General features: G+C 44.0%; 1 protein-coding gene across 1 annotated transcript in view; it reads left to right on the forward strand.

The window, feature by feature from the left end:
• Positions 1 to 14204: 14204 nt before the first annotated feature.
• Positions 14205 to 23833, forward strand: part of STARD5 (StAR related lipid transfer domain containing 5) — a 35510-nt gene continuing 25881 nt past the window's right edge. The window contains exon 1 of the mRNA XM_082256816.1: positions 14205 to 14388. Coding sequence (XP_082112942.1) covers positions 14299 to 14388 — 90 coding nt within the window. The 5' untranslated portion in view covers positions 14205 to 14298. The remainder of the gene's footprint in view (positions 14389 to 23833) is intronic.

A 23833-nucleotide genomic window follows, 5' to 3' on the forward strand; every position in this document is an offset into this window, starting at 1 on the left:
ATAGCAGTGAGCATAAATAAAGAGCACTGATAAATAATTAACTGCAGTTTTATGCATTAAAAATGCACACACATTATAGGCAAAGCTCTGATGTGAATGAGGCTTTAAAGCCTGACTCCGGGCAAAGTTTTTTCAAGCTTATGACAATGGGGAATGGTGAAATTCTTATATTATTGCTGGTTTTATCCTTGCTGGGAGTATTCATATCACAGGGTGTCACCTGCACTGGAAATAAAGAGGACATTTTGTCAAACTGAAAACCATAGTAACAGTGGGTCAGAGATTCTAGCCTCTCTTCTACTTAATTTAGTTATTTTTTATTGTTGATTGTGTCGTTTTCAGTAACGGGCACAGGAAACAAGGAGCAAGCTCCTCAGGGGAGACATAACAATAAATGTCCAACAGAGATTGGAACCAGACATTAAACCCAAAAATATTTGCATTGAGTTGGGCTTTAACCACTTCCCGCCTGCCCTATAGGCGATTGACTTCGGGAAAGTGGTTGCATTATCCTGACCGGACGTCATATGACAGCGACAGAATAATGCGCTCTGCGCATCTCCGATCTCGGTAAAAAGCCTACTGATGTAGGCTCTTTACCATGTGACCAGCCATGTCCAATCATACATTGCCATCTATCAGTGCCGCCAACCAGTGCCCATTATTGCCCACCAGTGCCACCTATCAGTGCCCATCAGTGCCGTCTATCAGTGCCCATTAGTGCCCAGCAGTGCCGCCTATCAGTGCCCACCAATGCTGCATATCAGTGCTACTTATCAGTGCCACCTCATCAGTGCCTGTCAGTGCAGCCTCATCTGTGCTCATCAGTGCAGGAAAAAACGTATTTATTTACAAAATTGTATAACATAAACAAAAAAACTTTTTTTTTTTTTCAGACTTTTCGGTCTTTTTTTTATTTGTTTAGTAAAAAAGAAAAAAACCTTGCAGTGATCAAAGACCACCAAAAGAAAGCTCTATTTGTGGGGGGAAAATGATATAAATTTGGTGTAGGTACAGTGTTGCATGTCCGCGCAATTGTCATTCAAAATGCAACAGCGCTAAAAGGGGAAAATTGGCCTGGGCAGGAAGGGAGGAAAGTGCCCGGTATTGAAGTGGTTAAAGCATACAGCACCTGTGTTTGAGGTGGTTCTAAAGTCTTAAGGTTTTTCACCTTAATGCAAGGCACAAGGCTAGGAACTTCCATCTTAGGAAGTGCTCTGTGGGATGAACCTTGCCATTTCTTCAGTCCAGTCCAGTCCAGACCAGCATTTGTCCTTGAGTAAATCAAGGAAGAAATTTCGGCCTGGCCTTTCTGTTTCAGAGACTGTTGGCTGCTCAATATTTAAGGCCTTTGTTTAGGGGCCATGCATATTGCTCCCCTTGTAGGGTCACTGTTGACAACGTGAGACCTCAACCTGGTTCTCTCTGTCTTTCAGAGGCCTCCTGTGACCCTATTATGGATATTACCTTATCTGATCTCATTTGCAAGGCAGCTTTCTCATTGAAATCACCTCTGAGAGGTAGGTCTCTAAGTTAGTGGCCTTATGCTACAAAAAGCCTTTCCTAATGTTACATAAGGATAAGGTTCTTTTGAGGCCTAGAGCATCCTTTCTCCCCAAGGGGTTTCCACCTTAACCAGGAAATTGCTCTTCTCTATCTTTATCCCGCTTTGAAACACCTTAAAGAAGTTTCCCTAAACTGTCTGGATGTAGTACGTGCTATGAAAGTCTACCTCTCGGCTACAGTCCTATCATATCTTGATTTTTGCAAAGGCTATTGATACAGTTTTACTTTACAAACTGGGGTCTATGAGCATGGATCATAGAGGTATGTACCTGGATAGAGAACTGGTTACGGGGACATGTCCATAGGGTGGTGATAAATGGTGAGCACTCGTAATGGGCTGGGGTTGTAAGTGGGGTCCCCCAAGGTTCTGTCCTGGGACCAATTCTGTTAATTTATTCATAAATGATATAGAGGTTGGTATAACTAGCTCAATCTCAGTGTTTGCTGATAATACAAATCTAAGCAGGACATAAACTTCACAGCAAGATGTGGAAACCTTACAGGAAGACCTCAAAAAAATAATGGGGTGCTAAAAATATGAATGCAATTTATTCACTGGGGGGAGAACCTCTGGGGGAATCCAGGATGGAAAAAGATCTGGGGGTCCTAGTTGATAGGCTCAGCAATGGAAAACTGCTGCAAGCAAAGATAACAGAATAGTGGTTGCATTAAAAGGGGGATTTATTCAAGAGATAAAACGATAATTCTCTCACTGTACAAGACTCTGGTCGGGCTGTACCTTGAGTATGCTGTCCAGTTCTGAGTATCAGTCCTCAGGAAGGATGTGCTGGAATTGGAGAGAATCCAGAGAAGGGCAGCAGTGCAAAAAAAGGGACTAGAGGACCTCCGCTATGGGGACTACAAGCTTTAAACGTATTCTCTCTGTAGAAGAGATATAGAGATATGATAGCGATATACAAATACCTTACTGGTGAATCTAGCTTACGGAAAACTGTTCAGTGGGAAGGAGTTTAAAAAAAGACACATGGCATGTTATTGAAACTGGAAGAGAAGTGGTTTAAACTTAAACTGCATAGAGGGTTCTTTACTGTCAGAGTGGTGAGGATTTGGAACTCTATTCCACAAGCAGCGGTATCAGAAGGGGCTGTCGCTAGTTTTAAAAAACTTTTAGATGGGCATCTTAATAATCGCAACATACAGGGATATGGGATTTGATATTGACATAAACTCACACCACAGGTTGAACTGAATGGACTGGTGTCTTTATTCAACCTTAACACACTATAAAAACTTTGTATATTTACTTTTTGTCCTTACCGAGGGTTCCTGCAGAGAGCTCCCTGCCTCTCGTTCCACCATGGAGGATAAGGTTCCTCCTTTCCCTGTAAAGACACATCCTACCAGATCTACAGTATTGGTGCTTTATGGCTTTTCAGTATCTGACGTCTGCTCCTCAGATTTGCAAGGCTGCCAATGGTTCCTCCATTCACACATTTGTAAGGCTTTACCATGTTCAGTCCTCCTCTGATGTCTGATGTTTCGGGTGAAAGGTGCTTCAACTTATTCTCTGTGCTCTGGTGAGCCTTTCCTTACACTGTTATGTGGACCTGTTTGCATTTTTTCTGTGTTGCCCACCATTCTATTGGACTGCTTTGGCATATCCATGGGTCCTGTACTGTAGAATTAAATTAAACTAAACTCTCTTAATTAACATGAACTATTTTAAAATCCTTGTGCTACAAGCTATAGTAAATAGATAGGAAGGGACACTATGTTTACTGTTTATTGTCATGCATCCCTTGAGTCAAAAAATGCCCCAAAAGATGGAGGAGGGGCTTTCTCAGCAAACCCTCCTTCCTGCATGCCTGAGCTAAGGGCAGATGGATTCCAGGAAGTAAATGCTACATGAATTATCTGTCCTTGCTCAATTGGCTGTGCCTAGAAATGCTAAAAGGTGTTCTTCAAAGTGATTTCTCAACAAAATAGAGACACAGATGGATGGGGGTGTTTTGCTTTACACATTAAAAATTAATTAACCGGTTGCCGACCGCCGCACGACTATATACTGCGGCGGTCAGCCCCGGCCAGGCAGAGTGACGTATCGGTACATCACTCGCCTGTCACTGACTTGCGAGCCTATAGCGAGCGGGCGCGCGCCCGCCGCGGCTCGTTCACAGGCAAGTCAGTGCGTGTGACCGGCGGACTCGATGTCCGCCGGCCACACTACGATCGCTCCTGTGAAGGGAGAAAGACAGAGCAGCTTGTGTAAACAAGCTGCCTGTCAGTTCTCCCTGTGTAAAAGTAAAGATCTGACCGTTCTACTATGTAGAACGGTTGATCTTTGCTTTTACACCAATAGCAATGTCCCTACACAGTAGAAAGCACGCCCCTAGGACACACTTAACCCCTCCCTTCCCAATAAAGTTAACCCCTTCCCTGCCAGTGTCATTTTTGCAGTAACAGTGCATATGTATAGCACTGATTACTGCAGTAATGTCACTGGTAACCCCAAAAGTGTCAAAAATGTCAGTCAAGGGTCCGATCTGTCCGCCGCAATGTCGCAGTACCGAAAAAAAAATCGCAGATCGCCGCCATTACGCGTTAAAAAAAAAAACACCAAAAATGACAAAAATCTTTCTCTTTGTTAGTAAACGCGATAACTTTTGCGCAAACCAATCAAAATACGCTTTTTGCGATTTTTTTTACCAAACATAGGTAGCATAAAACAAATTGGCCGAAAAATGTTAAAAAATTTTGATTTTTACTTTTTTTTTGGGGGAATTTCATATAAAAAAATGTGAAAAATATTGTTATTTTTGCAAAATTTACGCTCTTTTTTTGTTTATAGCGCGTGATCAAAAAATCGCACAGGTGATCAAATACCACCAAAAGAAAGCTCTGTTTGTGGGAAAAAAAGGACGTCAAATTCGTTTAGGTACAGCGTCGCACGACCGCGCAATTGTCCGTTAAAGTCACGCAGTAAAAAATCGCAAAAAAACCCTGGTCCTTTAGCAGCCAAATCCTCCGGGGCTTAAGTGGTTAAATAGAAATTTTAGTTTGTGGTTCTCAGATATAATTTGGTTCCACTTTAAGAAATGTTTTTTCTACTTCACTTCACAAAATCCTTTTCTTGGCATACAGTATAGGACACTGGTCTTTGCCCTCAGTTATATTTTATTTCATTGCTTGCTACAAAATTATGGTTAGTTGGAAGCGTGAGAAGTTATAGAGGGGGTGTCCCTGCAATTTTTATTCCAGTGTCCAATCACCTGGAGGTAGCTGCCTATAACCCATGGTAATACCTAGTGTCCTGTCCTGTACTGTACTCCCAAGTACAAAAGTCAAAAATCCTATTTTCTTTTCTGCAGTTCAACAGATTGTGTAATCTTTCATGTTGAGAAGAACTGTTCTATACATGAATAAAAGTGTATCTCAGGCTGGACATGGCTTTCAGAAGAGTTCTACATGTGAACTTGTGGGTAACTGTACCTTCACGGTGATCATAGAGCACACCTCATAGCTTAAGGTTATTGTATCTTCAGAACAAACTTGGATCACCAGAAATCGGATGCTCTCTAAAGCCCCATACACACGTACTGATCGTCGGCCGAACGATCGTCCGTCTTTTGTCCAGGGCTGTCGTGTCGGTTGAAAACTGCAAAAGACTGCACACGAATTTTGTCGGCCAACAACAGCCGACTGCAGAAGTGATGTCATGTGATGGTTAACTTTCCATGTGTTTTTTCTTTTCTGAGCATGCCCAGTCTTGCTAATCTGCTGTCTGTTGGCCAAAATCTGTTAAAGGAAAAGGAATTGGCAGCACTCCGGGTTGAGTCAAAATCCAGATTTATTGACTGGACATCCAAATAATGACAATCGTGACAAGGTAGACGCGTTTCACACACTGACTGTGTGCTTAATCATTACACTGACTGGCAAACAATCGGCCGTTCTGGTGTTGGCCAACAAAAATTTTAATGCCTGCACACCCGATTCTGTTTGGCCGAAAATGCGCTGTCGGAAGCATCATACTAACAAGCCTACAATCGGCCGATCGGTCGGCGGCCGAATATTTACGGCCGACAATCGGTACGTGTGTACGGGGCTTTATGCACACGTTGGTCACAGCTTCCATGGCCAGGGACACCGGGTCTGTTGGCCTTTCAAATCTGATCAGTTACATCTCTGAGCAAGAGGAAAGCATAGGGGTATAGGGGGAAGAGGGAGGTCAGAGCTTAAATCAGTTCTAAAGGCAGAAATTTTTTGACTTTTTCTATGCATTAAGGTAAAAAACCTTCTTGGTGCGCCCCTACCCCCTTATACTTTTCTGAGTCCAATCTCGATCCAGCAGTGTCTTTCATGGCCATCGCTGGATCGAGAGGGAGGGGCGGGGCAGAGGTGCACTAAAACTGAGATTGTAATATTTCCTCCTCCCCGATTCCCTCCCCATGACTTTACCATTGAGATCAACGGCCATTAGTCTCTCCACGCACGCCAGGGCGCTGGGTGTAATCCTAGATTCTGACCTCTCCTACAGCCCCCAATTCCAATCACTGGCTAAATGGTGCCACCTTAAACTCCACAACATTTCCAGAATTCGCCTCCTCGTAACAAACTCCACCACAAAACGACTTACTCACTCCTTGGTTATTTCCCGCCTTGACTACTGCAATTCCCTCCTTTACCCAGGCTATCGCCCCTTCAGTCTATCATGAATGCTGCTGCTAGATTAATACTCCTTACTAACCGATCCGTGACTGCTACTCCTCTCTGCCAATCCCTTCACTGGCATCATCTACCCCACCGTATGAAATTCAGATAACCACAACATACTAGGCCATCCACAACATTGCCCCCAGCTACATCACCAACCTTATCTGCAGATATCGCCCAAATTGTCCTCTCTGCTCCTCCCAGGACCTCCTGCTTTCTAACTCTCTCATCACCTCCTCCCATGCTCACCTCCAGGACTTCTTTAGAGACTGTTCCATCCTCTGGAACTCCCTGCCCCAGTATGTCCGGTCAGCTCCTACCCTGTCTGCCTTTAGGTGATCCTCGAAAACGTATTCAGGGAAGCCTACCCCACCTTCACCTAAGAACTGTACTTGAGTCACTTCCATCCGATCATCCTCTGCAGCCAGTACCTTTTGTACCACATCCCCCTCCCTTTAGATTGTAAGCTCCATGAGCAGGGCCCTCCTATTCTTTTTGTATTGAACTGTATTGTAATTTTACTGTCCCCATTTTATTGTAAAGTGCTGCTTAAAGCGGAGTTCCGGGCACAGAAAAAAATTTTCAATGAACATACCCCCGGGACAGTCAGGGCTAGCACATTCCACAATGGCTAGCCTCTGATCTGTCCCGGTTCGCACTTACCTGCAAGAAGAAATACTTATAAAATTTCTTCCACAGCGTTGCCATCTCTCTTGTGGGCAGCTGAAGCCGGCGCGATCCTCTTCTGCGTCTTCTTCCACGTCTTCTTCTCCCAGAATGCGCCTGCACCGGCCCCTCTCGTCACTTCCGGTGCGGCGCCGCATTCCTACACAGCTTCTGGGCATGCCCAGAAGCTGTTTAGCGGGGAATGCGGCATCGCCCCGGAAGTGACGAGCGGGGCCGGTGCCGTCGCATTGATTCCTGGGAGGGATGACGTTCAGCTCCCAGGAATCATTGCAAGCCAGGAAGTGACGGCGGAGCCGCGGCGCAGAGGGAGGAAGTGAAGAATAGGTGAGTATATTCGATCTACAATTACAAGGTGAGTACAAAAAAAAAAAAAACCTAACTATCCAATTCTGTTTCAGGTGAAGGAGAACAAGCGGACGGGCACAAAAAAAAAAGATCGATTTTGTGCCCGGAACTCCGCTTTAAACTGTTGGCGCTATATAAATCCTGTATAATAATAATAATAATGGACAATGTCCATTCACAGGAGCATCCCTGTTCGAGTGCCCCTATAGCAGAAGGCTTGCTATTTGGGGCACTTGGCAGGGGGGAGGAGCCAGGGCTGCTGGCAGAGGACCCAAAAATAAGAGGATCGGGGCTGCTCTGTTCAAAACCATTACACAGAGCAGGTTAGTAAAACTTTTTATCCCCACCTTTACAATCACTTCAACCATGGAAGTTGATGCTAGCCCGGTCCCCACAGCCTCTCCTCCCCCATGCTCTGGCTTTCTAAGGTCCACTGATGTCATCAATTCAAGGCCATATTAAAACCTATGCACTGGATGCACCGACAAAGCATGGGTGAGTGCCATCTGCCGGGGGCTTGGAAGATCGGATAAATAAAACCGTTTTTACTCTCCCTAGACATAGATTGGCATTTAACCCTTGCAGTGCAGGGGCAGACCCACTGCAAGAGAGGATTTTTTCATTTCCTGGAGCCGGGATTTGAATACACATCAGTGCGCATGCAGTTTTGATGCGTTGTAGTGAGTTTTTTATGTGCAGTATGGTGTGAAAGGACCCTCACTGCGCACCATTGAGGTGTCTTAACCACTTCAGCCCCGGAAGGTTTTACCCCCCTAATGACCAGGCCACTTTTTGAGATTCGCCACCGCGTTACTTTAACGAAAAATTGCGCAGTCGTGCGACGCTGTACCCAAATACAATTGATGTCATTTTTTCCCACAAATAGAGCTTTCTTTTGGTGGTATTTGGTCACCTCTGCGTTTTTTAAAAGTTGCGCTATAAACAAAAAAGAGAGACAATTTTGAAAAAAAAGCCATATTTTTTACTTTCTGCTATAAAACATTCCCAATAAAATTTTTTTAAAAATTACATTTTTTTATCAGTTTAGGCCAATCTGTATTCTGCTACATATTTTTGGTTAAAAAAAAAATCCCAAAAAGCGGATTTTAATTGGTTTGCGCAAATGTTATAGTGTTTACAAACTACGGGATAGATTTTTGGACTTTTTATTAATTTTTTTGTTTTTATTACTAATGGCGGCAATCAGCATTTTTTAGCGGGACTACGACATTGCGGCGGACAGATATGACCCCAACTGACATTTTTGACACTTTTTGGGGACCAGTGACATTAATACAGTAATCAGTGCTAAATATTATGCACTGTTACTGTATAAATGACACTGGCAAGGAAGGGGTTAACACTGGGGGTGATCAAAGGGGTTAATGTATGTCTAAATATGATTACTGTGTGGGGGGGGGGAGGGGGGTTCTGTGACAGGCACAGAGAGATTGAGGTTTCCACTCCTCATCTCTCTCTGCCTGTCTGACAGAAGAATCGCCTGCTTTGTTTACATAAACATGCGGTTCTTCTGTCAGTTTCTCTGACGATCACCGCCGCTCCTCCCGCGGCCCGCCTCCCGCTGTGTCTAAACATAGCAGGAGCATGGCGGCGTGCGCGCTCCACTCAGACCTCGTGCACGAAATCACGTAGTACTACGTGGTTTTGCGCAGCCGAGCCGCCCTGCTGCAATAATACTACAGTGGGCGGTCGGCAAGAGGTTAATAAGTTGATTTTATGTTTTAGCAATTCAATTCTGCGCTCCTATTTAAAAATAAAACCTAGCCACTGTATAAATACCACAACATATATTTGGTAAAAGGATTATACAAGTTAGGGCTCTTTCACACGGTCCGCCTCCGTAGGCGGATCTGTGCTGCTCAGCGGGGATCGATCCGCCGATCCCCACTGAGCCGGCGTATGACAGCTCCGTCTCCGCTTGCAGTGCGGAGAGGGAGGTGTCTCAGCCCCCGCTGCTCTCTATGGGGGATCGGATGAGAGCAGAACGCCTGTCCGCTCTCATCCGATCCGATCCCTGAACGGATGGAAAAATAGGGTTTCCATCCGTCCAGATTTCACGGATAGGATCTGATACGGATGGCAGCGGGTGTCAGCGGAGGTGTCTCCGCTGACATCCGCTGCCCCATAGAGCTGCATGGAGGATCCGATCAGATCCGCCTAAAAAACTGACAGGTGGATCTAATCGGATCGCCCGTGTGAAAGAGCCCTTACAGCTCTACCCAATCCCCAAAACGGACAAAACATGTTGAAATATTGTTGTTAAATATTGTGATGTCCACACACAGAGCACTGTTAGAGCTCATTTACACTTACGCTGTCTGTGAAAAGCGATCTGCAGTGGATTGCTTTTCAAAGAGGTGTCAATTAGACCTAGAGTTGGCTACACACTGATCAAAATTAGGCCGACTCAGCACGAACCGAGCAAATTTCAATTTGCGTGTAGCTGTCCCCACTTAGAAGTTGATTGTTTGATCAAATTTTGTCAAAAGCATGTGTAGAAAAAATTTCCTGGGTCCAGAGCGGCAGCTAATTGGCTGCTGATCAATGAATACTGATGAGCAGGAGCCACTGTCAGAATACAAAATCTCGGTTGGGGAAATTCCTCCATCCACCTTGTTTGTCAGCCCCATTAACATAAAAAAGAAAAATAAGGCTCCTTTCACAAGAGCAGCCGGGGGGGGGGGGGGGGGGGGTCAGTAAAAACAGGCAGAGCCTCTCACCTACAAGCAGACATATTGCTGCTTGGTGATCTACACTTGGCCGCAGCAGTGATGCTTTGCAATCTAAACCCTACATGCAGAGTTTAACAGGCGGTGCTGCTTGTCAAATTCCCCCATGTACACACAGTATCTCACAAAAGTGAGTACACCCCTCACATTTTTGTAAATATTTTATTCTATCTTTTCATGTGACAACACTGAAGAAATGACACTTTGCTACAATGTAAAGTAGTGAGTGTACAGCTTGTATAACAGTGTAAATTTGCTGTCCCCTCAAAACAACTCAACACACAGCCATTAGAATCTCAGAGATTTTGGTTCATAGTGACATGATGGCATCACGCAGTTGCTGCAGAGTTCTCGGCTGCACATCCATGGTGTGAATCTCCCATTCCACCACATCCCAAAGGTGCTCTATTGGATGAGATGTGGTGACTGTGGAGGCCATTGGAGTACAGGGACCTCATTGTCATGGTGAAGAAACCAGTGGTGAGATGATTTGAGCTTTGTGACATGGTGCATTATCCTGCTGGAAGGAGCCACCAGAGGATGGGGACACTGTAGTCATAAAGGGATGGACATGGTCACCAATAATACTCAGGTAGGCATTTAAACTTAATTGGTACTAAGAGGCTCAAAGTGTCCCATAAAAAATATCCCCCTACACCATCACATCACCACCACCAGCCTGGACCATCGATACAAATCAGAATGGATCCATGCTTTCATGTTATTTACGCTAAATTCTGAGTGTCGCAGCTGAAATCGAGACTCATCAGACCAGGCAACTTTTTTTCAATCTTCTATTGTCAGATTTTGGTGAGTCTGTCTATTTATATGCACCTTTTTTTCCATCTGTGTGAATTGTAGCCTCCTGTTCTCAGCTGACAGGAGTGGCACCCGATGTGGTCTTCTGCTGCTGTAGCCCATCTGCCTCAAGGTTTGATGTTTTGTGCGCTCAGAGATGGTATTCTGCATACCTTGGCTGTAACGAGCAGGTATTTGAGTTACTGTTGCCTTTCTATCATCTCAAACCAGTCTGCCCATTCTCCTCTGACATCAACAAGACATTTTTGTCCACACAACTGCCGCTCACTGGATATTTTCTCTTTTTTGGTCCATTCTCCGTAAACCAGAGAGATGGTTGTGTGTGAAAATCCCAGTAGATCAGCAGTTTTTTTAAAATATTCAGACCAGCCCGTCTGGTGCCAACAACCATGCCATGTTCAAAGTCACTTAACTCCCCTTTCTTCCCCATTTTGATGCTCAGTTTGAACTTCAGCAAGTTGTCTTCACCACATCTAGATAGGGCCATCTTACTGAATGGGCACGCTGGGCAGTTGCCTGCGGGCCCCACTTGCCTGGGGGGCCCGACCTGCCCAGTGACCCAGCCAAGCATTAGTCCCGATTCCCGTGTGCATCCCGCTGCCGAACTTAGCAAATGCCAAGCGCTTGTTGGTCCTGCGCTGCTGTCAGGCCACTTGGGCTGCGGAGGGGGAGCCCACAACTGCAGGAATGCCTGTCTGCCTCCATGGGAACAGACACACACAGGACAGTCCAGTCTGACTCCCATCCGTGTGTGTGTGTGTTCACCAGACCCGGCCACAGAACTAGGAAGCGGTCATTAGCCTGGCACTGCTGTACCAATAAATATCGCCTTATCGATAATTTGAATTTTTATTCTGGTGGGTGATTGTGTAGGAGGGGCCCCAGTGCACTGCATTGCCCGGGGGCCTATAATGCTCTTAAGATAGCACTGCATCTAGATGCCTAAATGCATTGAGTTGCTGCTATGTGATTGGCTGATTAGCAATTTGTGTTACCAAGCAACTGAACAGGTGTACCTAATAAAGTTGCAGTTCAGTGTACTTGGATCAGTAATTAACTTTTTATGCTTTGTACTCTACAATGTATGAAAGTTTGTATGTATGTATGTAATGTTTTGGGGGGGGGGGGTTGTTTAGGGGGGGTTGTATTGGGTATCACTGATCCTTAGGCTGCCCATAAATGTTCAATTATCTTTTACAATTCTCCTTTAGATTTACCTTAACCACTTGCCGACCGCCCGCCGCATTTTTACTGCGGCAGACTTGCTCGGCTGCGCGAACTGACGTAATACTACGCCGGTTGCGCGCGTGGTGCTGGGGGGTGAGCACGCACCGTCGGTGCCGCGCTCCCGCCCCCGCTAGGCAGCGGGGATGCCAATGCATGCGGCCGGTGCCCGCGATTGCCGCCAGCCACCCGCGATCACTCCCCACTGACAGAGAAGAACGGTCAGCTGTTGCAATCACAGCCGACCGTTTTTCTCTCTGAAATGAGCCCCTGTGATCCTTCTATATAGGATCACAGGTCTCTATGGTTATTTCACAAGCCCCCCCACAGTTAGAAACATGCCCCAAGGTACACATTTAACCCCTTGATCACCCCACCCACTAGGTTAACCCCTTCCCTGCCAGTGTTATTAGTAAAGTAACAGTGCATATTTTTAGCACTGATTACTGTAGTAATGTCACTTCCCCCCAAAAGTGTCAAAAATGTCAGTTAGGTGTCCGATCTGTCCGCCGCAATGTCGCAGTCCCGCAGAAAATCGCAGATCACCGCCATTACTAGTAAAAAAATAAATAAATAAAAATGACATAAATCTTTCCCCTCGTTTGTGGAAGCGATAACTTTTGCGCAAACCAATCAAAATACGTTTATTACGATTTTTTTTTACCAAAAATATGTATTAGAAAACAAATTGGCCTAAAATGGTGATAAAATTCGATTTTTTGGGAATGTTATGTAGCAGAATGTAAGAAATTTTTTTTTTTTTGTTTATAGCACAAAAAATAAAAAGCGTAAAAGTGATCAAATACCACCAAAATAAAGATCTTTTTGTGGGGAAAAAAAGGACACCAATTGTATTTGGGTACAGTGTCGCACGACCGTGCAATCTTCCATTAAACGAACGCAGTGCCGAATTGCAAAAAATGGACTGGTCATTAAGGGGGCAAATCCTTCCGGTCCAGAAGTGGTTAAACAATGTAGTGCAAGGGCCCTATTTGGAAACAATTGGAAGTTGTTTAGTTTTGACCTGATATTATATGTTGTTTGGTAAATCTAAAGTAAATTGTACAAGAACATTGAACATGTATGGCCAGCCTAAAGCTAGATGCACACTGTACAACTTTATACACTATACAACGAACGATAAATAGAAAGGTTAATGTGTTTCTCGCCCAAACTGTTTGCACTAGGCTTATGTGACAAAATGAACAAAAAACAGAATTATTTATGTCCATTGAATGATTTATCGATCAAAATTCAATCATTACATGATGGCACGATCGTCTGTTCTCACGGCCGAGTGTTCGTTGTTCGAAAATGAGTTTGAACGATTTTTCGTATAGTGTATGGCCAGCATTAGGCTAGATACACACTATACAACTTTTGTTGTTTGACTCCCTTTATGCCTCGTACACACGATCAGATAATCGTACAAAAAAGTCGCTTTCAAATTGATCGCACGATAATCTGATCGTTAGTATTCAGCTTTCGACAGCCAATCACGACATTTCGTCCAACAAAACCCGAAGGGACAAACAAGATAACTTTTGTTGTACGACAATCGTTTAATCAGTACAGTATACGTTCGCTAAAAATCGATAGACAAAGACCGCGCATGATCAGAAACACGAAAATAACCCGGAAAAAGCCTGGCTGCCATTGTTTTTGTTTTGCACTATCCGATACGTAGCTACGCAAATGGGAAGCTTTTCCAGAATCATATGAAAAACGCTTTTAGAACGCATTGTTGGATTCGATATTAATATCATGCAACAAAATACGAACGATAAGTCGTCTGATTATCTGATCGTGTGTACGGGGCATTCAATTCAACTATATAATACAAGGTCCTGACTGATTACACACAAATTAGAAGTGTTTAGATTTGACCTCATATTGTATGATTTTGGTAAATCTAAAGGAAATAAAATCGATATAAAATTGTATAGTGTGTATCCAGCCTTGTATCATGGTGTGTGATTTCTGGGCTCTCCAGTATAAATAATACAAATCCTCATCCCATTCATTCAGGGAACTCCGATGATGACACAGCACAGCAGCAGTCAGTGGGCAGATTGTCTCTCTGTCATAGGGAGTGACGTGTAGTCCCAGCAGATGGGAGGGAGGATGATGGGGTGAGGGGAGGGGCAGTCACAGAGCTCCTCCCACCTACAGAGGAATACTTGTCACCTTCAGCTGCTGTTCTCACCCCCTTATCAGCACCGCTACTGCAATCATGGACTATGCAGAGATCGCCCGATCAGCAGCCGATAAGCTACTGTCCTACAGGAAGGATCCGAGCGGCTGGAAGCAATGCAAGAAATCTGTAAGTGTGTGTGGATGAGACAATGGAGGGGCATCATTCCTCATAGAGGAGGGGGGGTGTATATAGAACATGTTATGGTGTCATTATTCTATATACTGGGGGGTGATGTGTACCTTCCTGTCATTAGATGATTGGATGATCTCTGCATCTGTCATCTGTAACAATGTATCGATCATTCATTCCAGCTGACACTTCTCATTACATTGTATCTTTCATCACTTCCTCCATTCATACTTCTATGGGGATCTCTGCTGATATTAGGAAATATTTGACGCTTTCACTGCCAGAACCTTTTTTTTTTTTTTTTTTCTCAACAGTAAAGCAAACATTTATTTTATTGCAGCTCACCGATTCTTAAGTGGGGCACACACTATAAGAAAATCGGGGCGAAAGATCACCCGATTTTCCTCGTTTCACAGCAAATCAGTCCTGATGAACGAAAATTCATCCGAAAATTCTCATATGACAAAGGCTTTTTTTTGTTGTTGTTTATAGTTTGTTGATCACGCGCAGTCTTTCCTTTTTTTACTTTTCTTGTACAAAAATCATACAAAAACGGTACACATTAACCACTGAGGCCCCGTTCACATTGCAGCGACCCGACTTTGCCGGGCGACCTCACAGGTCGCGGCGCGCTGCTCGCCCCGCGACCTCGGAGCGGCCGGCACGGACTTCATAACATTGAAGTCTATGCAGGTCGCTCCGGGTCGCCCCAAAGAAGCTCCGGACCCTTTTTCTAAGTCGGAGCGACTTGTGTCGCTCCTATTAGAACGGGTCCATAGCTTCTGTATGGCAGGCGACCTCACAGGTCGCCCCAGTGTGAACGGGGGCTTAAGGACCAGCAGTCCCTCCTGCACAAACTGATGTAGGTATACGTTAGTCACATGCCTGCAGCTAGGGGGTGAGCGTGCGCCGCTGGCATCGCACTCCCGCCCCCCCTTGCCGATGCACGGGGGCAGGCAGCTCCGATTGCCGCCTGACACCTGCGATCGCTCCCCGCTGAGAGAGACGAACGGTCAGCTGTTGTAAACGCAGCCGACCTTTCTTCTCCCTGGAATGATCATAGAGATCATGTGATCCTTCTGTATAGGAACACAGGTCTCTATGGTCATTTCAGAAGCCACGCCCCCCACAGTTAGAATCACTCCCCTAGGCTCACATTTAAAGAGGAAGTAAACCCTCCTCTGCAACTTGTACCTATGATAAGGCTTACCTATAGGTACTGTAAATATCTCCTGAACATGTACCGTTTAGGAGATAGTTACCTTACATGCAGCCAGTGACATCACTGGCGCATGCGCTCTGAAGGAACGGCCGCTGGTGCCGCTCCATCAGAGCCCCGTGCCGTGACCGTCGGCTCCCGCTCACATGCGCGTGAGTGACGTCATAGCGGCTCCAGCCAATCAGATGGCCAGATGCCACAAACCCGGAAGAAGGGCGACCGAACATGTCACCCATGGGAGAGGTGAGCGGTCGGCACTTCGAGGCTTCGTTCTAAGGTAAGTATTTCATAATGAGCTAGTATGCAATGCATACTAGCTCATTATGTGTTTGTCCTTCAGGTGTTCGTTTTTAAAAAAAATAAAAATTCTGAGGATAGCAACCTCTTTAACCCCTTGATCATCTCCACAGTGTTAACCCCTTCCCTGCCAGTGTCATTATTACAGTAGCAGTGCACATTTATAGCACTGATTACTGTAGTAATGTCACTGGTCCCCCCAAAAGTGTAAAAAAATGTCAGTTAGGGGTCCGATCTGTCTGCCACAATGTTGCATTTCCGCTAAAAATCACAGATCACCGCCATCCATTACTAAATAAAAAAAAAACAATAAAAATGACATAAATCTTTCCCCTAGTTTGTAGACGTGATAACTTTTGCGCAAACCAATCAATATACGCTTATTGTGATTTTTTTGGGGATGTTATATAGCAGAATGTGAAAAATATTGTTTCTTTTTTCAGAATTGTCGCTCTTTTTTTGTTTATAGCGCAAAAAATAAAAATTGCACAGGTGATCAAATACCACCAAAAGAAAGCTCTATGTGTGGGAAAAAAGGACATCAATTTTATTTTGGTACAACGTCTCACGACCGCGAAATTGTCCGTTAAAGCGGAATTCCGGGCACAGAATCGTGCCTGTAGATTTCAAGGCATCCGCTTCCTTATCCTTTCCTGTGCCCGAATTGGATATTCCCGGCCTTTTTTTTTTCCTTACCTTTTTAGAGAGGATAATATACTCACCTTACCATCCACTTCCTCCTTGCCGTCACTTCCTGTCCTGCAATGCGTCCTGGGAGCTCTTACTTGTCGCTCCCAGGATGCAATGGGCGGTGACGAAGGCGGCCGGCCGCTCTTCTCATCGCGTTATTTCCAAACAGGAATTGACGCGATGTTAGGCGGAGCCCAGCGCGGACGGCGCCATATTTAAATAGGTCTACACAGCACATTGCTTCCTCAACGCTGCCGTCCCTATGGAAACCAGTACTATGCCGATCGCATAGTACTGGGCATGCGCAAGATTTCGCGCTGGATTCACCGGCCTCCGCCCACTACAACCAGGAAGAAGGAAAGACATTCCCCCACAACGGCCTCGGCGATCCAAGACAAAGATGGCGGCGCTCAGCACAAATTTTATAAAGTAAGATTTTGTGCTTGCAAACATATTATTTCAATGTATGAAACAGGATTAGCGGATGTATTGAGGTCTAAGGGTCACTGTTTGGGGGACATTAAAAAAAAAAACGATTCTGTGCCCGGAACTCCGCTTTAAAGTAACACAGTGCCGTATCGCAAAAAATGGCCTGGTCATTAACCACTTTAGCCCCAGCCACTGTGCTGCTACTGCGGCACAGTGGCTCGTTCCCGTCCAGCGACGTAGACCTACGTCGCTGGACTCCTCCCCCTGTAGGCGGCGCTCGCGCGCCGCCGGAGGCGCGCTCCCGCTGTTTTCAGTCACAGCGGGAGTCGGGCCAGGGGAGGAGCAGCGGCGATTCTCGAGTCTGGAGATCCGCCCGCCTGTGTAAACAGAGCGGGCAGATCTCCTAAGTGACAGGGACTGACAGATCGGAGTGTTCAGCATAGCTGAACATGCGATCTGTCCTTCTGTCACTCAGTCACCTCCCCCCACACACGTCAGTAAGCACCAGGCATACATTAACCCCTCCCTCTCCAGTAAAATTAACCCCTTCACTGCCAGTGTCATTTTTACAGTAACAGTGCATATATATAGCACTGATTACTGCAGTAATGTCACTGGTACCCCCAAAAGTGTCAAAAATGTCAGTCAAGGGTCCGATCTGTCCGCCGCAATGTCGCAGTCCCGCAAAAAAAATCGCAGATCGCCGCCATTACGCGTTAAAAAAAAAAAACACCAAAAATGACAGAAATCTTTCCCGTAGTTAGTAAATGCAATAACTTTTGCGAATCGCAAAAAGTGGCCTGGACGTAAGACAGCAAAATCCTCCGGTGGTAAAGTGGTTAAGGGGGCAAATCCTTCTGGTCCAGAAGTGGTTAAAAAAAAAATTGTTCCTTTCTTCCCGTATGAAAAAATTTTAGAGTTTGTCCCTTTGAGAAGCTTTATCAGAAAAGTCGGAATCGGCTTTCGAAAGTTGTGTACACACTATACAAAAATCATATGAAAATCTATAAGATTTTCTTATAGTGTGTACTAGCCTTTAGATGTGATGTCTGTATCAATTCTGGCCATACACTATACAAAAAAACGTTCAAACTCATTTTCAAAAAACGAACACTCGACTGTGAGAGCAGACGATCGTGCCATCATGTAATGATCGAATTTTGATCGATAAATCATTCAATGTACATAAATCAATTTGTTTTTCGTTCATTTTGTCACATATGTGCAGTGCAAACAGTTCAGGCGAGACACATATTAACCTTTCAATTTATCGTTTGTTCAGCAGAATTTTCCAAACGGTTCCAAAACAGCTCTGAAAAGTTAAAACTTTGAAAACTTTTTCTATTTGTGCCCAATAACTGGAGGAAAACGAGCGAATGGACCAAATTACAGATTTTCTAACAATTTTTCGGCTAGTGTATGGCCAGCATGAGGTACACACTATAAGAAAAGCGGGCGAACGATTGTCCAATTTTTCTCGTTATTTAACAGCAAATCAGAACCGATGAACGAAAATTCATATTCTCATACGACAAAGGCTTTTTTTTTTGTTGTTGCTTATTGTTTGCTGATCATTCGCAGTCTTTCTTTTCTAAATTTTTTCTTCTTTCGTACGAAAACGGTACACATTAAACGAAAATCGTTTGTTTCTTCCCGTCCAAAAAAAATTTGGGAGTTTGTCCCTTTGAGAATTTTTATACGAACATTTGGAATCGGCTGTTGAAAGTTGTGTACAGACTATATGAAAATGGTACAAAAATTCTATAAGATTTTTTTATAGTGTATACTATTTAGATGTGATGGCTGCATTAATGCTGGCCATACATGTATAGATTTTAGTTCGGAAATTTTCGTTTTAAGAAAATGTTTTTGGTTTTCTAATCGTTAGTGAGGTCAAATCGATGTCCGTTTTCGACTGCAGTGATGGGAAACTTCAAAGGGGTAGGAAGGAAAACTTTTCTCGATCAACAAATTTTCAGGCAGTGTATGTGGTTATTGCTCAAAAATGACATTCAATTTGAAATTGAATGTTAAAAGCAAAAGAGAATTTTTGAACGGCATTTGTCCATTCATCGAATGTTCAAACAATTTTCGTACAAATGTTCTACGGACATTTTCGTCCAAAAATCTATACATGCATGGCCAGCATAATGCACTAGCCGAAAAATAATTCGAAAATCTGTCATTTGGTCTGTTCGTTCGTTTTTCGGCCAGTTAATGGGCACAAATGGAAAATCGGTTTTAACTTTTCAGAGCTAAAAAATCGAAGGAACAATTTGGAAAATTCTGCAGAATGAACGATAAATAGAAAGGATAATGTGTTTCTCGGCCGAACTGTTTGCACTAGGTGTATGTGACAAACTAATAGAAGGGGTAACCGCACTAAGTGAAAGAAAAAGAAGCTGCAGCTTCAAGTGTGACAACACCCAAAAAGTAATACAAATAAACAAGCTGCGCTATTTGTGTGAAGAAATATCACCCAATCATGAGTGATAGCAATGAATAGTGAATATTTAGACAGATTAATAATTTTAGCTCAAAAAGAATAATCAAATCAAATCAAACATATGATATAGCAAAATATATGAAATAAAATCGCCCAATATTGAATGGAAAAAATGCAAAATTAAAAATTGCAAGATCAAATGAAAATAAAGTTCATAAAGTCTCTTAGGCTCCGTTCACATCTAGGCGTTTTGGGGCGTTTTTGGGGAGTTTTTCTGCTCTAGGATCAGCTCTCAAAACACCCAACAAGACAAATCCTATTCATTTCAATGGCCCCTGTTCACATCTGAGCGTTTTGACGCTGTGAGCAAAACGCTCAACGCTCAAAAAAGTACATGAGCTTCTTTTTGGGCAGATTACAGGCGTTTTCTATTGGTCTCTATTCAATCTAAAAACGCCTACACAAAAAACGCCTGTAAATCGCGGTAAAATCGCAATAAAAAACGCGCAAAAACGCTACGCTCAGGTGTGAATGTAGCCTTATTCAGGAGAATCCCAAAAGAATAGTGAATGCAGATTCGGGTAATCACCAAACTTCACTAGGTGTGCAGTGACCGCCACCAGTGGTGCAAACTGCTTACCAGAAAATATTTGAATGCAAGCCGAAAACAGGGGGGGGGGGGGGGGTGGGGTTATCACCCAGGATCTCCAGATAACAAGGCACTCCAGGAACGGAAGTTCCACTACACCTCCAGGGCTTGGACCAGGATCATAGATTTGGAACATCCACCATCAGACCGCATACATGTGAATAAAGATAGATGGTCCCATAGCGTAAAACTGATATATTTTATTAAAAGCAATAAAGGAAAAGCACTTACAAACATAGAAAGGGAGTGCGCATATACTGTCACACACGAGCCGCCAGCTGGTCGGCTCTTCCTGCAAATAAAATCAAAGAAAGGGCGCAGCAGCCTAGCGCATTATCCTCAGCGGGCTTTTAATAACATAAGTTTAAGATCTGCTGGATCATTTTGCATGTTTGTGAGTAGCTGATTTTAAACTTATGTTATTAAAAGCCCGCTGAGGATAATGCGCTAGGCTGGGTCGCCCTTTCTTTGTTTTTATTTGCAGTGTTTTGTTGACCACCCCGGTCGTAGAGGGCAGCAAAGCCTAGCCATAGTGGATGCCAAGTGTGAGTTCCGGGATAAAGGCAGCCTGAGGACCTAGTTCTGAGCGCAGGAGCAGGGTGCTCAGCATCACAATTTCTGTTTCTGGGGTCGGCTCTTCCGCCCTTCGACTGTCTCCGGTGACGTCAGCACGCCACGACCGACTTACGTTTCGTCAGAAATGACATTATCAAGGTACGGGCGGCGTGCTGACGACACCGCTTATATACATACACGAAAAAGATCCACCCATTCTGACATCCGGGATCAACAAATTCGGCCATATTGGAGAAGGGAAAGCTACAAATTTGCCCATAGCATATCACAATAAACTGCAGCCGACAACTGTATTAAATATATAAAACAAATAATTAAAAGGAAAGTAAATTAGACATGCTGAGCTGGATTATCTGCCAATTTATCCATAATTCAGCACATTTAACTAACATGGGCACTGGGGTTATAACATAATTATGTACCCATGAATGTAAATATTACATTATTGAGGCCAGATATTACCATGTAAAAACTATATTATCACATTCAATTAAAATTTTTAAATGGCCAATTGATTTAAGAAAGTAGGGCCATAAAAAATAATGTTAAATGGTTATATTTATATTATGGTAAATGTTTTCAACCAAGATGGCGAATAAAATTTTTTTTTTTTAAACCCACATGTCACATAGGGTTTACATCTAATATTATATGACAGTAATGTACCAACAAGCATCATAGCAAACAATCCTATATTAACATAATGCGCTAGCAGAGTGTTCCTTTTTCCAAAATGAGTTTGAACGATTTTTTGTAAAGTGTATGGCCAGCATTAAGCTAGATACACACTATACAACTTTTGTTGTTCAATTTTTGACATGTAAAAAATTTTTATTTTTTTTTTCCCTAAAGGGGAAAATCAGCGCCAAGTACATGGAAGTGATGTCATGACATCACTTCCGGGTTTTTTACAAAGAAGAATGGGCAAAAATGTCACTCTCTAGATGTGCAAAACTGGTAGAGACATCCCCAAAAAAGACTGGCAGCGGTAATTGCAGAGAAAGGTGGTTCTACAAAGTATGTGCCAATTTGTGTTGGTCTATCACATAAAATCCCAATAAAATGCATTTACGTTTTTGGTTGTAACATGACAAATAGTGAAAAATGTCAAGGGGTATGAATACTTTTTCAAGGCACTGACACTGTACATACTCTTTGATAGCTGAACCAACTGTTTGTAAGGGAATAACAAGCAGAAACCACTAGCCTTACATTTGTGTCTCAGTTGTGGAACAGCCCCATTCACTAGAATGTTTCATATTAGGGGGCAATAAGTGGGACCAATTAAAGTATAACTAAAGGCAAAACTTTTGTTTTAGTATTGGATGGAGTGTAGAGGGATTAGAACACCTGTCCGGTTTTTATTGCTCTCTGTGTCCCCTTTAGGGAGATTCACCCTAATTGTTCTGGTGACTGTTATCACTGTAAGTGAAAGAAAGCCCCACATTTAGGGTTGTTACCAGAACAGTAAGGCTCCATTCACAACGGAGTATCAATTTACTGGCGATTTATGGGCGTTTTTTAAGCTTTTTTGCAGCTTTTACAAGTTTTTTTGCAAAGCTTTTTAGAAGTGTATTACAAGCGTTTTACAGCTTCAGATGTTTTTGCACTGTATACGTAACACACCCCTGAACTCTGCACTGTATATGTAGCACACTCCTGAACTCTGCGCTGTATATGTAGCACACTCCTGAACTCTGCGCTGTATACTCAGCACACCCCTGAACTCTGCACTGTATACGTAACACACCCCTGAACTCTGCACTGTATATGTAGCACACTCCTGAACTCTGCGCTGTATACTCAGCACACCCCTGAACTCTGCACTGTATACGTAACACACCCCTGAACTCTGCACTGTATATGTAGCACACTCCTGAACTCTGCACTGTATACTCAGCACACCCCTGAACTCTGCACTGTATACGTAACACACTCCTGAACTCTGCACTGTATACTCAGCACACCCCTGAACTCTGCACTGTATACGTAACACACTCCTGAACTCTGCACTGTATACGTAGCACCCTCCTGAACTCTGCACTGTATACGTTACACACTCCTGAACTCTGCACTGTATACGCAGCACACCCCTGAACTCTGCACTGTATACGTAACACACCCCTGAACTCTGCACTGTATACGTAACACACTCCTGAACTCTGCACTGTATATGTAGCACACTCCTGAACTCTGCACTGTATACTCAGCACACCCCTGAACTCTGCACTGTATACATAGCACACCCCTGAACTCTGCACTGTATACGTAGCACACTCCTGAACTCTGCACTGTATACGTAGCACACTCCTGAACTCTGCACTGTATACGTTACACACTCCTGAACTCTGCACTGTATACGCAGCACACCCCTGAACTCTGCACTGTATACGTAACACACTCATGAACTCTGCACTGTATACGTAGCACACTCCTGAACTCTGCATTGTATACGTAGCACACCCCTGAACTCTACACTGTATACGTAACACACTCCTGAACTCTGCACTGTATACGCAGCACACCCCTGAACTCTGCACTGTATACGCAGCACACCCCTGAACTCTGCACTGTATACGTAACACACTCCTGAACTCTGCACTGTATACGTAGGACACTCCTGAACTCTGCACTGTATACGTAGCACACCCCTGAACTCTGCACTGTATATGTAGCACACTCCTGAACTCTGCACTGTATGCATAGCACACTTCTGAACTTTGCACTGTATATGTAGCACACTCATGAACTCTGCACTGTATATGCAGCTCACTCCTGAACTCTGCACTGTATGCATAGCACACTTCTGAACTTTGCACTGTATATGTAGCACACTCATGAACTCTGCACTGTATATGCAGCTCACCCCTGAACTCTGCACTGTATACGTAGCACACTCCTGAACTCTGCATTGTATACGCAGCACACCCCTGAACTCTGCACTGTATACATAGCACACTCCTGAACTCTGCACTGTATACGCAGCACACCCCTGAACTCTGCACTGTAAACGTAACACACTCCTGAACTCTGCACTGTATACGTAGCACACCCCTGAAATTTGCACTGTATACGTAGCACACCACTGAACTCTGCACTGTATACGTAGCACACTCCTGAACTCTGCATTGTATAC

The sequence above is a fragment of the Pelophylax lessonae genome (assembly GCF_965119305.1).
Source record: "Pelophylax lessonae genome assembly, chromosome: 4".
Taxonomy (NCBI): domain Eukaryota; kingdom Metazoa; phylum Chordata; class Amphibia; order Anura; family Ranidae; genus Pelophylax; species Pelophylax lessonae.